This window comes from Capsicum annuum, chromosome 12, assembly GCF_002878395.1.
Source record: "Capsicum annuum cultivar UCD-10X-F1 chromosome 12, UCD10Xv1.1, whole genome shotgun sequence".
NCBI lineage: Eukaryota > Viridiplantae > Streptophyta > Magnoliopsida > Solanales > Solanaceae > Capsicum > Capsicum annuum.
In genome coordinates, this window is record NC_061122.1 from 3,066,744 (window position 1) to 3,081,331 (window position 14,588).

The 14,588-nt window shown below is 38.3% G+C and overlaps 1 protein-coding gene across 1 annotated transcript; it reads left to right on the top strand.

Moving 5' to 3' along the window:
- Positions 1–5,707: 5,707 nt before the first annotated feature.
- LOC107851751 (anthocyanidin 3-O-glucosyltransferase 2) lies at positions 5,708–7,407 on the top strand. The gene has a single exon (XM_016696832.2). The coding sequence runs from the start codon at positions 5,735–5,737 to the stop codon at positions 7,160–7,162; it is 1,428 nt and encodes a 475-aa protein (XP_016552318.2). The 5' UTR covers positions 5,708–5,734; the 3' UTR covers positions 7,163–7,407.
- The last annotated feature ends 7,181 nt before the right edge of the window (positions 7,408–14,588 follow it).

Sequence of the window (14,588 nt, forward strand, 5' to 3'; positions counted from 1 at the left end):
CATGGATGAACTTGATTTTTCTTTTTCTTCTCCAAGAAATTGAATACAACACATCAGATACTAAATAAAAAAGAGACACTTATCTTCTTCCTTTTGATTCAAGACCATACACCCACATACACACAGCCACAAGCTCACATGCACACATTGAAAAAGTCCAGATTGGGGAGATAGTAAGCTGAACGAAAAAAAGAGAGAGGGATTTGAGGTTGAAGTTTGAAACAGAGAAGAAAACGGAATTGGTTTCGGGTTACTCGGAAATGGGTTGGTGGGTTTGGTCGCTGTTTCGGCGATTACTTAGCTGGAATTCTCCGTAACGTTTGCCCGGTTTTGTTCTTTCAACGAGCCCGGTTCAAAATTTTCAATATTTTTCCATTTTTCACTAATTTGTAGCTGAATCCAGCTTGAAACAGTGAGGTTCGCTGGAATCTATTATGGCATTTTTTGTTTACTGTCCCATTTGAGTTTATCGGAACTCAGATTACATAAGATTCGGTCTTCCGTCAGGTCGTTTGAGGCTTCAGTTCAGATTGCTATTTTTCTATTCAAGTTGAATTCGTCGCCGTTGAGGTTCTATTCGAAATTCCAAGTTTGGGTTTTCTTATTATCAACAAAGATCAGAATGTCGAAAGGTCCATTTCTTAACCCGCTCTCTTTTTATCTATCTTGGTGTGTTGAATGAGTTGTGAATATGTGTGGTGTTATTATGTTTTGCTGGATTTTTGTTGACGTTGATCATGACGTTTGTGATTCAGCTATGTTGGTTTGAGGAATGAGTTTGATCATGTTTTAATAGGTTGATAAAAGGAAAATTGGGGTGGAATTACGAGATTGATAAAATGATGAATTTGGGTTAATGATGATTTTATTGGTACTTTTTGTTCAACTTGGAATAAACATGAATAATGTTGGTGAACTCGATAGTATCACTGTTTTAGGTCGCTAATTGGATAGGCGAATATAGGCTGGGTAGGCGAATTTAGGAATAATTGTTTTCGTGGAATGTTTAGAATTGACAGCTTTGGTTGAATGTTGGAAATTCCATGGAATGTTTGAAATTTTGTTGAATAATTTGATTTTCTCGCACTAAAAATGTATTCATTTGGTCGGGGAATGCTTCGAAGGATTTGTATTGATTTATCTGGGAAATGCCCCGAAGTACCTTGTACTTGGAAAATGTTCGTGGTGAAGGCCCGAGGCATCAGGTGAAGCGGTGGAGCGTAGTATAGGATTAGTCTAGGGTAGAATAGATTTATATTTCCGCATTATTTATTCTTGGACTGTATAATTTGGACTGGACATTGTTTTGGTTTTGAATTTTGGATTGTTTTGTTTTGTTTGTGTGATTGATTATTTTTGCGTGCTTTGTGTGGTTTATGCATTTGTAGTGTCAAATTAGCCGATATACTTCACCAAGCAACCGTGGTCGAACCACGGGATCGAGGGGTGCCTAACACCTTCCCCTCGGTCAACGGAATTCCTTAGCCGGAATCTTTGTTTGCGGATCAGTTCTATGGAGTCAAAACCATTTTTGAAAAAGGATATCCACGGGTGACTTGGCACACCCGATTTATGCCAAGTGGCGACTCTGAGTTTTGAACAAAATGTATCATTTTCGAAACAAATTTTCATCTTTTGTCACTTTAATAATAAAAACCATTTCGAAACTTAAAACTAAATCTTTTGGAGTACGAAAAAGGGAGTGTGACACAACATACAAGAGAAGATATACGAATGAACCATAACTTACCTACTTGAAGTAGACACAGCTATCATAATAACTACTCCTTCGAAATATATGAGAGGTCATAAAAGAGTCAAACCTCTTATACAACTATCTGGGCAACTGTTTTAAGCCATAAAGAGACTTTTTCAGCAAGAATACATAGTCCTTCTTTCCTGAAACTACAAAGCCCTCTGGTCGTTGCATATAGATGTCCTCCTCAAGTTCTCCATGTAAGAATGCAGTTTTGACATCCAGATGCTCAAGCTTAATATTATGCATAGCCACAATACCAAGCAAGGCTCGAATCGCTATATTTTACAATTGGAGAAAACACATCTGTGAAGTCAACACTTAGAACCTGACTGTAACCTTTAGCAACTAGTCTTGCTTTGTACCTAGCATCTTCAGCTCTCGATATTCCTTCTTTATTTTTAAATACCCACTTGCAACGAATAACTTTATTATCTTTAGGAAATCTCATCAGATCCCATATGACATTCTCATGAAGTGATTCCATCTTCTCCTGCATAGCAATCATCCATCGGCCGAAATTATCACAACTAACTGGCTCTTAATAAGAAGAAGGTTCTTCACCGGAATCAATACCTTCTGCTACATTCAATGCATAAGCAACCAAATTAGCTTCAGTATACTTCTGAGGAGGTCTAATATCTCTCCTAGGCCTGTCTTTAGCAATAGAATATTGTGGCGCCACTGGTGGTGAAGAAGAAATAATATCACTCTGTATCTCCTGGCTAGACTGAGAAGTAGGCATCTGTGTAGACTCTGCTCCAATCCATAATTCAATATAGGTGCTTGACTTTTGCTGATTCATGTCACTAAGCTCATCTGAGGGCGAAGCACTTGATTCAGAGAAAGCCTGAAGAATGGTCATTTCATCAAACACAACATCCCTGCTAATTATAACTTTTCTGCTTTCTGGACACCAAAGCTTATAACCTTTAACACCAGGCTTATAACCCATAAATAAGCACTTCACAGATCTAGGTTCCAATTTCCCATTATCAATATGAGCATAAGCAGGACATCCAAATATCCTCAAATCAGAATAACTAGTAAAAGTACCAGACCATACCTCTGGTAGAGTCTTTTTATCAATCGCGACTAAGGAAGAGCGGTTAATAAGAAGACAAGCTGTGGAAACAGCTTTGGCCCAAAAAGACTTCGGTAAACCAACATAAGATAGCATACAATACACCTTCTCCGTTATAGTTTTATTCATTCGTTCGACCACACTATTCTGCTGCGGAGTATGACGAACTGTTAATTGGCTCATAATTTCTTCTGAATTGCACAAAACATTAAATTCATTAGAACAGAACTCTAAACCATTATCAGTCTGAAGGCGTTTTACCTGCTTTCCTGTTTGCTTTTCAATCATAGTCTTCCACTCCTTAAAAGTAGGCAACACGCCATTCTTTTGCTTCAGAAAGAATACCCAAATTTTTTTGGAATATTCATCAATAATAGTCAACAAGTAGTTAGCACCTCCTCTAAAAGGTACTCTTGAAGGACCCCAGAGATCAGAATGAATGTAATCAAGTATGTCTTTAGTTGAATGTATGTCTTTAGTGAATCTGACTCTCTTCTACTTCCCAAAAACTTAGTGCTCACAGTCTCCAATTTGGTAATACTCTAGCCATCAAGAAGTCTTCTCCTGCTTAGTTCAGCTATCCTGTTTTCACTCATATGCCCCAAATGCATATGCCAAAGTTTAGCAATGTCACTATCTAATAGAGAGGAGGTAGAAACAACAGCATCACCTGTAAACGTAGAGCCTTGCAAAACGTACAAATCAGCAGTCTTTCTCTGTCCCTTTATTACAACAAGGGCACCATTGAAAACCTTCAGGACTCTACCTTCACTAGTGTACTTATATCTGTTCGAATCAAGGGTACTCAAGGAAATAAGATTTTTCTTCAAGTCAGGAACAGACCGCACATCACCAAGTGTCCTCACAACCCCATCAAACATCTTGATCCTGATTGTTCCAATACTATCTATCTTACAAGGTGTGTTATTTTCCATCAATACAACACCTTTAGAAACTGTTTCATATGTTGTAAACTAATCCCGATTATGATACATATGAAACGTGCAAGCTAAATCAAGAATCAAATCCTCACAGGGTTTGGAGTTACCATCAGAAACGACCCAGAGTTCTCCATTACTATCACCATCCTCAACAAAACTGGCTTCACCAGACTTCTCTGGTTGGTTTTTTCTTCAATTTTGGGTCTTTTCTTTTCTCTTTATTCTGTAACTTATAACACTAGGATTTGATATGACCCTTCTTCTTGAAGTAATTATAGATTTTGTTTTTATTTTTGGATTTTGATCTATTCCCATCATCACCTCCAGAGTTCATCTCACGAGTCCTTCCTCAAACAATGAGACCATCTCCTTGAGTCTCCAACTCATTCACAAGATGTTTCTTCTTCTCCTTAGAGAACAACGCATTATAGACTTCATCTATGGTCATGGTATCCTGACTATATAAAATCGTATCTCATGTACGATGCAGGCAGCGAACATACTAAAATCAACCCTAGATCTTCCTCATCATACTTAACCTCCAGATCAAGTCTCTAAATCAGAGACGATTTCCTTAAAGACGGATAGGTAATCCTCCAAGGACGCACCCTCAGACATGCTATGGGAATAAAGTTGTCGTTTGAGATGAAACTTACTTGTTAGGCTCTTCTTCATACATAATGACTCCAGTTTCAACCACAACGCAGCGGCAGTGGTTTCCTTCAAAACATCCTGTAGAATCTAATTGGATAAATGAAGGTGGATCTGAGATATAGAGCCTTCCAAGTCTTACATCGTTTGTCCTCATTCGTCGTCTTATCAAACCCTAATAGAGTATCATCCAAATGCATTTGCACGAGCACAACCCGCATCTTAAATTGCCATAGTGAGAATCTGGTGTTGCAATCCAACAGCTAAATATCATACTTCATGGTTGTCATCCCTGAGAAAACAATCGATCTAGATCTGATATCAGTTTGTTATGATCGGGTCGAAAATTATAAGCAAACCACAAGTAAAAGAAAAACAAAAACATACAGATTTACGTGAAAATTCTTGCGGAAAAAAATACGGGCAGAGGCAGAGGAATTCACTATAAGAGAGAGAGAGTACAATGTTGGAGACAATAGTCTTAATTTCGTGTGTATAAGAATGATCCGAAACAGCCCACTAAATCGCACTTATATAATAAGTGCGTACAAATAGGTCCTAGGCCCAAAAACATAAAGGTTCATATCGTGGGGGATTCGCCCCAGCACCCCCATCAAGATCAGTGGTGACTCCATTGAAAATCACAAACATGAGTCGCACCGCAAAACTTTTAGGGTCAGATCAACAAAATTCAGGTGACAACTCAAATAAGATGTAAAATATAACAAAAGTTATACCTCACAAAATTGCACCTGAATCTAGAAATATACTAGTGAGTGTAGATCTCACTAGAAATAGTTAGTATGTTATTGTTAGTCCAATACTTCTTTCTCTTCTTTTTTACTTATTCTATTTAGGTTGACCACATCCCTTAATAAATCTGATACTCCTATAAAATTAAAAGCAATTTTATCAATATATTACTAATTAAATTTTATAGTTATTTTCAAATCAATAATGATTACATTTATTGAATAGAGACATAAATGTAAGATTTTGTTCAAACTATTTTAAAAGGATCAAAGAAGCAAGTATTTAATAATATAAGGATAACCAAATGAAGAAAATAAAAAGAAATGATGGGAGTAGTTCAAAAGCAGAGGAATGTTTTCATAAAAAAACATAGGGAGTTTGTCTTGCTTTGAAATTGAATGAACGTTAGTGGATGTTTGTACAATTATCCCATGTGTACATTTGAAGTGAATAACCTTAACCCACGTGTTTCCTTTTTGCTCCTCACAACTTGAAGTTCAAAGACTATAAATAAACTACACATTTTTAACTCTTGCCAAGCACAAAGCTATGGAGAAAAATGCAGAGCTGGTTTTCATTCCATCTGCGGGATTGGGTCATGTTGCCCCCGCCATCGAATTTGCCAAACACATACTTGATGCAGGTGAATGTCTCTGCATTTCCTTCCTCATCATGAAACATCCCGCCGATTTCGGCGTTCAACGTTATCTCCAATCACTCTCTTCTCACTCCCGCTTGCGCTTCGTTGATGTTTCAATTGACCCCAAAACAGCTGCTGAACTGTTGTCTAACAAGGACAGATTCTTGTACGATTTCATCGATGGCCATAAACACAAGGTAAATGAATTTGTTCGCAATAAACTTGGCTCTACACGACTTGCTGGCTTTGTCCTTGACATGTTCTGCATCTCAATGATTGACGTAGCTAATGAATTTGGTGTTCCTAGTTATATTTACTTTACCTCCGCTGCTGCTTTTCTTGCATTGTCCCTTCATTTCGAAGCACTGAGGAACACCTCCGATTATGACTATTCCGAGTCTGATGAAGAATTGCCGATTCTTGGATTTAAAAATCCATATCCTGCTAAAATTTTACCTAAGCCAGCTAAATCAGTTACGCCTAGCTCGATTTTGTACTTCGATGGCATTCGTCGTTTTAAAGAGACGAAAGGTATCGTTATCAATACCTTCGCAGAGCTTGAACCTTTTGCTTTGCAATCACTCTCCGATTCTAAAATTGCTCCTCCGATTTACCCGATTCATCCTGTAGTCAATTCAGATGACAGTAACAAAAAGCAAGAAACAGAAAGTATCATCAAGTGGTTGGATGAGCAGCCAAACTCATCTGTAGTATTCTTGTGCTTTGGAACCATTGGAAGCTTTGAACCTGAGCAGGTAAAAGAAATAGCAGTAGCACTAGAGCGCAGTGGCCACCGGTTCTTGTGGTCCTTACGAAGGCCTCCACCAAAGGGGAAAATAGAGATGCCAAGCGATTATGACAACTTCGAGGAAGTGCTGACGGAAGGGTTCTTGGACAGGACAAAAGGAATTGGGAAAGTGGTCGGATGGGCACCACAAGTGACTGTGCTTTCACATTCTGCTGTGGGCGCGTTCGTGTCGCATTGTGGGTGGAATTCGACGTTGGAGGGCGTGTGTTGTGGGGTGCCTATTGCTGCTTGGCCCTTGTATGCTGAACAACAGATGAATGCATTTTTGTTGGTTAAAGAATTGGGGTTGGCAGTAGAGATTTGGATGGACTACGTTAAGGACTTCGAGGGGAAAAATCCAGTTGTCATAGTTAGTGCCGAGGAGGTTGAAGGCGCCATACAGAAGCTTATGGAGAATGGTGAAGAGAATGAATTGAGGAAAAGGGTAAAGGAAATGCAAGAGAAGAGCAGAATAGCCATGGAAGAAGGTGGATCATCTTACACCTCTTTACGACTTCTAATTGAGGATTTCATCTGCAACATTTCTTGAAGATTGATTTTCCACATGAAGAGATCTTCAGCAATGACAAGTTTTTCACTGGATAAATCATACTCTGATGCTCTGAACAAAACTTTTAAATGCATTATCAAGAGCACACAAGTTTTCAATGTGGATACTTGTGGTTGTTGCTTAGACTTGTTGGAAATCGTTTAAGAAGATTGTATGTAATGCAACATTTAGAGTTGTTTCGTAGAGATTTTTGAACAAAAATTTAGACTACAAATCACTGAAGATGTTTTTGTCTTTGTACCTAGACACGTCTATACACTTTTATACATCATTGATATATTTTTATACAAGTATAAGTCATATATAAAAATATATTTTTATACAAGTACCTAAATAAATTGATTCTTTTGTTTTCACTTCCTTCTGCACAAAGAAAAAGTTAGTGTAGTCTGCTTCGGTGACAAGCAAGTCTATTATTAACAACTTTGTGATTTTAAACAGATATCTCTCGTTAAAAAAATAGTGCATATATACTTCTAGTGTTCAACAAATGAGGCATATATATTCTTTTCATTAACAAACCTGTATTTACTGAACTAAAAATAAAATCCTAAGACTGGTTTTTTATTCCAAAAGGTCACGTGGTTTTTAAATTTTACCTCACCCATCCTTTCTACCCCTCTCAACAAGACAAATGACGTTGTTATAGAGAGGTTCGACTAAATAAGATCATCATCTGGACCACGCGGAGATGACTGAATAAATAGGGATTGAATATTTTTTTTAGTTGGGTCAGGCGTGGATGGGTAAAAACAATGAGTGAAATTCCTCCAATGTAATTAGGGGTGTTCATGGTTTGGTTTTTAACCAAAGCGAACCGCGATCCAAACCAAACCGATTAAAAAATTCGATAGTTGGTTTGGTTTGGTTTGGTTTGATTTTGAATCTTAAAAAAACAATACTATCTTGGTTTGGTTTGGTTTGATTTTACTCTAAAATAACTGACAAAATAACCAAACCAAACTGATATATATATTATAATTATTTATGTCTTATTCATAAATACAATATAAATATTTGTTACATTTTATATTTTAATCATGATTTAACTTTAGTCGTAACACATTCAGTCATATGTCTTCATTCAATTGAGAGAGCCTTATGAGATTCTAAATGAATTTCGCACTTTGAGTGATAAATGATACTGATTGTGAATATAATATCCTGTTGTATATTGAAATTTACAGTTGAGATTCATAAGACTATAGATAATCACTAATTTTAACTTTCTTTTTAAACCTTGTTGAGCAAGAAGTTTATGTGTTCACGTTTTGGGGGTTTATCATATCATTCTGTTAAATGTAGTTTTTAAATATTTTCTTAGAAGCATTCTTGGTGTTGTTCATGGCTTTTGTAACGACCCGATTTGCTGAACCGGAACGCTACACGGTGCTCATGACCCCACAAGCTAACTCATGACTGATATATGTACCTGTATACTGCATAAGATAACATATTAATACGAAAACATGCACTGAAATGCCATAAGGTTCGATCATGAACATAACTGAATAACGTAACATCTGTGTGGGGTAATAGAATACCCAAAACAAAACTGAAGTCTAAAACATGATAGTCTGTATCTAGTCTGCATCTAGTCTGAAAGCCTCTACTATCTGAAGAATCTGAATAAGGAGTTGATGGGACATGGCCCCAACTAACTCCAACTAATAAGCTAGTCAATGAGGTAATAGAAAATCATTATGTCCTCGAAGGATGAGGACTCACTTCTACTCTGACTGCTGAAACTGGAATCTACTGCTGATCTGGAACTCATGTCTCTGAACCTATGGTGTAACATAAAAAGAAAGCACCATAGCGCAAATACGTCAGTACAATGGAATGTACTGAGTATACATGTGAGGTAGGCTATATGCAAGGGTTTGCATGCATGATCAATACTAACTGACTGTTTAACATGAATGTGAGAATGCATACATAAATACGCAACTATAACTAACAACGTGATAATATGATACTGATACCATGGTATCATGACTACTGAGTCTGGATACTGATAACATGACATAACTGATAACATGAATAACAGTATCTGAATATAACAGATAACATGGGTGACTGTGTCTGACAGTCCTAAATCTGATGAAACTATCTAAGTTCTGTACTATGTCTGAGTTAACTGTGTTTGACAGTTCTGAAATCTGAAGAACTATCTGAGTTCTATTATTGAGACTGATTGACTGTATCTGACAATCCTGATTCTGTAACATGAAACTGTGGGAAGTAGTATCTAACCAACATGCCTCAAATGTGCTATAATAGCTGAGCTGGGGTTATGCCCTGATTGGAAGGGTGTTAATACCGCACCACTGGTAAGGACAACATATGAGTAACCCTCATATAATAGGTAAATCTAGCGAGAATGGTGGGAACCCTCACATAACAGGTTAAGCCACCTCATCTACCCTCATATAGCAGGCTACGATGTCTCAACCTATGCTGGCTATATAGTTATGGAACGCAAGGATTGTTTCTAGAAATCACACCCTCGTATAATAGGTGAGTCCCTATCCTTGGGTTCACTCAGTGCTAATTCCTACTCCCATATGAATGGACACTGAACATGATTTACTGAACTGAACTGAGCATGGACTGAGTTACTGAATTTTTGTGGCTGACAGAATACTACTGATATCTGACAACTAACTGAGTCATGAGATCATGGAGATTTTTCCTGAGTCGTAAGACTATCTGAAGTCTAAGAGTTCATAGCTTGACTGAGAGTATCGTGAAAACATGAAATGGATCTAGGCACACAGCTAATATTTCGGGTACAAATACCCCCAGGACTCGATGGAAGGAAACTGACATGACTTGATATTCTTGAATACATGATAATCACCACAATATGTTTATTGAAGCATTTCATCAAACGTATAATACGCATAAGATTGTACATTTGTGGGGATTTTCATGATATCATGCTAGTTAGGCAAATTTCCTTCATTTAGGCATTTTATCAAACATATGGCAGGCATAGTATATGTAAACATCATGGTATAGCAATTAAACATCATGGTTCACTTCCAATTTCATCATACAAGGTTTTAGTAATGAGATTTCGTAAATCCTTACTAATCAACCCACATGGAATTTATCATCAAATCATGGAATAGAAATCAATTCCTCATTTATCAACATGAAAGAGAACATACAAAGTATGAACACATGAAGAAAATCCATAACTTGTAGTTGAAAAGGGATTCTTGGACTTCATGGATGAAAGAAGCCCATGAATGAACACTATGCATATCTTAGATCGTGATTTCGTGAAGATTGATGGTGAAACCTTCCTGAATTTGAATCCCCAATAGAAATCCTAGCTTGTTCTTGAGAGAAACTTGAGAGAAACTAATATGTTTTGGGTGAAAAGTGGTTGAATCACGTGTTAAAGGGTTTAAATAGGGGTAGAAAGTTGACCCTTTTAACCCTGGACACATCATTAAATTTTCAGTAAAATTTTCCAAATTGGGCCCTTGGCGCGACGCAGCGTTATCGCGTCGTGTCACTGGAAATTGATAATTGGGAAATTACATGGTGGCGCAACGCGGAGCTATTGCGTTGCCACCTTGTCTACAACCTGAAAGTTTGGCACGATGCTCCAGTATTGTGGAGCGATACTAAAATTTGACAATTGCCATTTGAGCTATCTCCGCGACGCATTGAAGGCTCAGGTCAAATGTTGTCTCACTAAAAAGGACCTAACTCTTCACCCGGGTGTTGGATATGGGTGAATTATATATCGATGGAAAGATTATTCAATTTACCACGTGATAGGAAGTGAAAATTATAGAAATAACACCTGTATAAGAATGAATTCTGATTTCAAAGCAAGTTCTAACATCCTTGAGATAATTTTCAAGCTAAGAAAAAGCACGGGTATTACAATATCTCCCCCTTGAGAACATTCTTCCTTGAATGAGACTAACTGAGAGGGGAAATAATGAGCTGAACATGAATAACTGGAACATGATCTATTGACGGACGTGACTGACAAGCTGAACATGCATATATGATGCATGTGTAACTGATTCATAAATGCATAACTGAAAGTTCTGAAGAACTAAGTTTTCTCACAATGAGAATGCACGTCTGATGCATAACTATATGACTGATCTGGTACATAAATGCATGACTGAATATGCGGTGGTACTTGATACCAAGTTTATCATGGGAACATGAACATAAGACTGAATACTAAGTTAGTGATGTACACTAATCATGAAACTGAGTTAGCTTAAGGAGAAATGTTACCTTGAGCTTGATTTGAGTTGGCGGGGAAAAGGTTAGGGTACTTGGTACGCATATATGTTTCTTCTTCCCAAGTAGCTCCCTCTACGGACTGAGTTTGCCAAAGAACTTTAACTAGAGGGATTTCTTTGTTCCTCAATCTACGGGTCTGATAGTCTAGGATTTCAATTGGGATCTCTTCATAAGAGAGTCAGTTCTGAACATCAATGCTCTAAATATTCCCTTTCGGGAGGAATTCCTGGAAGATCTTTGGGAAAGACATCTGAATATTCATTCACTACTGGGACTGATTCGAGTCTGGGAGCCTTGGAACTAGAATCTCCAACATGAACTAGATGATAAACACATCCCTTAGCTATCAATTTCCTTGCCCGAAGTTAGGAAACAAGCTGACCACTAAAAGCGGATATACTACCCTTCCACTCCAGGATGGGTTTATTCGAGAACTGAAACTGAACTATTCTATTTTTGCAGTCGACTATGGCATAGCAGGAATGAAACCAATCCATTACAACAATGACATCAAAATCAGTCATCTCTAATTCGACTAAGTCTGCTGAAGTGACTTTCTGAAATATCATAACCGGGCAGTTCCTATATACCCGCTGGGCTATGATGGTTTTACCCACTGGGGTAGAGACTGAAAAGGGCTCTGCTAGAATTTTGGGACTGATTTCGAAATCAACTGCTATATAAGGAGTAATGAAAGACAAGGAAGCTCCTGGATCTAGAAAAGTGTAAACATGAACATGAAAGATCTGTAACGTACCAGTAACTACATCAGGAGAACTTTCCTGATCGTGTTAAGTCTGAAGAGCATAGAGACGATTTGGGCGTTGCCTGCTAGTAGCACTGAAGTGGCACCCTGCTGATTTGGGCAATCGGACTGAGCTGAAGAGCGATTTTGTTGACCCTGAGGACCTGGCTACGGACAGTCTCTAACTCTATGTACTGGCTTGCCACAACCAAAACAAATGCCACTACCTGCTCTACACACACCCTGATGGTGCTTACCACAAGTCTGGTAAAGAGAATAGGTGTGGGCATTGCTAACACTGCCCTGGGATTTAGAGCCTAGTGCTCTATCTTTGTTACCCTCTCTAAACTTAAGAACTGGAGCACTGGCTGTAGAGGGGGCCGGAACTGATAACTTAGGATGAAACTGGGAATGGTTTCCTTCTTCTGACTTAGGTGAGCGAAGTTGAAACTACCTATCTTTGCTCTCTTATTCTGTTTCTCTCTCTGCTTAATCTTCTACTCCTCTATCTACTGAGCATGAGTCATAAACCTGGCTAAGGTTATGTCACTATTCAGCATGGCGGATCTGCACTCATTAACCACGCTGTCATTTACCACTGAAGCAAACTTACTCATTTTGGCTCTACCGTCTGTAACCACATGAGGGGAATATTTGGCTAATTGAGTAAACTCTAGAGAATACTCTTTTACCGTCATATTGCCCTGCCCGAGGTTAATAAAATCTAGCACCTTAGCTTCTCTAAGCTCATGGGGAAAGAATCTGTCTAAGAATGCAGTGACAAAATCCTCCCACTCTATAGGACCTACATCATATAATCTTTTGGATTTTTACTTTTTGAACCAAGCATGAGCCACATCCTGTAACTAATATGCAGCTATCTCAGCACTCTCAGCAGTAGTCACCCCCATGATGTTTTTTACTTTTTGAACTTGATCAATGAATTCCTGAGGGTCTTCATCTACCTTAGACCCGAGGAAGGTTAGAGGATTCATTCAGGTGAAGTCCCGAATCCTCGTTGTAGCTGAGTTGGCCACTGGGTTGGCTGGAATAACTGTTGGCCATTCATTATGACAGCGGCTGATTGAGCAAGAGTGGTAAATGCGGTCTTGAACTCTGCATGAGAAACATGATCACCCAAAGGTTCTTTGGGCTGAGGGGCTGACTGATTTTTTCTCTTAGGAGGCATATTCTGAAATAAAGAAAAGAAGTGGATTAGACTGAGAGACTAACTTGTGATTATGCTCACTGGCACGACATGAATACTGAAAGAAGGGAAGCTGTTCTTTAACATCTCATAGCCTTTTGCACATAAATGTGGTGCACAACACACCAATGCACAAGACTCTACTAGATGCAGATTTCAGACTTCCTAGGACTCTATTGAACCTTAGGCTCTGATACCAAGTTTATAACGACCCAATTTGCTTAACTGAAATGCTACACGGTGCTCATGACTCCAAAGGTCTACAAGCTAACCCATAATTGATATCTGTATCTGTGTACTGCATAAGATAACATAATAATACGGAAACATACACTGAAAGGCCATAAGGTTCGATCATGAACATAACTGAATAACGTAACATCTATGTGGGGAAATAGAATACCCAAAATAAAACTGAAGTCTAAAACATAATAGTCTGTATCTAGTCAGCATCTAGTCTGAAAGCCTCTACTGTCTGAAGAATCTGAATAAGGAGTTGATGGGACATGTTCCCAACTAACTCCAACTAATAAGCTAGTCAATGAGATAATAGAAAATCATTATGTCCTCGAAGGATGAGGACTCACTTCTACTCTGACTGCTGAAATTGGAATCTACTATTGATCTGGAACTCGTGTCTCTGAACCTATTGTGTAACATATAAAGAAAGCACCATAGCGCAAATGCGTCAGTACAATGGAATGTACTGAGTATACATGTGAGGTAGGCTATATGCAAAGGTTTGCATGCATGATTCTCACGACCCGAACTAGGGCCTGGCCGTGACGGACATCTCAAACCATGAAGGCCCGGAACACCCTTCTCTATCTGGTAATCATGCACAACATTCATATAATAAAAGAAGATACAGAAACATAATCATCTACGGAAACATGGTCAACTCTGAATTCAACATAAGTATGGAAACTGTAAATCAACTACATCTAAATAACATCTGACTCAGTCTGCGAAATCTCTATTACATAAAAATTTGACAACTTTCTAAAACTGGGACAAGGCCCCCAGTAGACCAAAACAGAAATAAGTGACATAATCTGAAAAGACAACCCTTTTGGAATAGAGAAGGCTCACCACTGCACAATCTGATCAGCTATCTAAATTATCTACTGCTTATCTGGACCCCTAGATTGAGTCTTAGAACCTAAGAG

Excerpts from the sequence above, each read along its gene's own strand:
- LOC107851751 (XM_016696832.2), top strand. The coding sequence starts at position 5,735 with ATGGAGAAAAATGCAGAGCTGGTTTTCATTCCATCTGCGGGATTGGGT.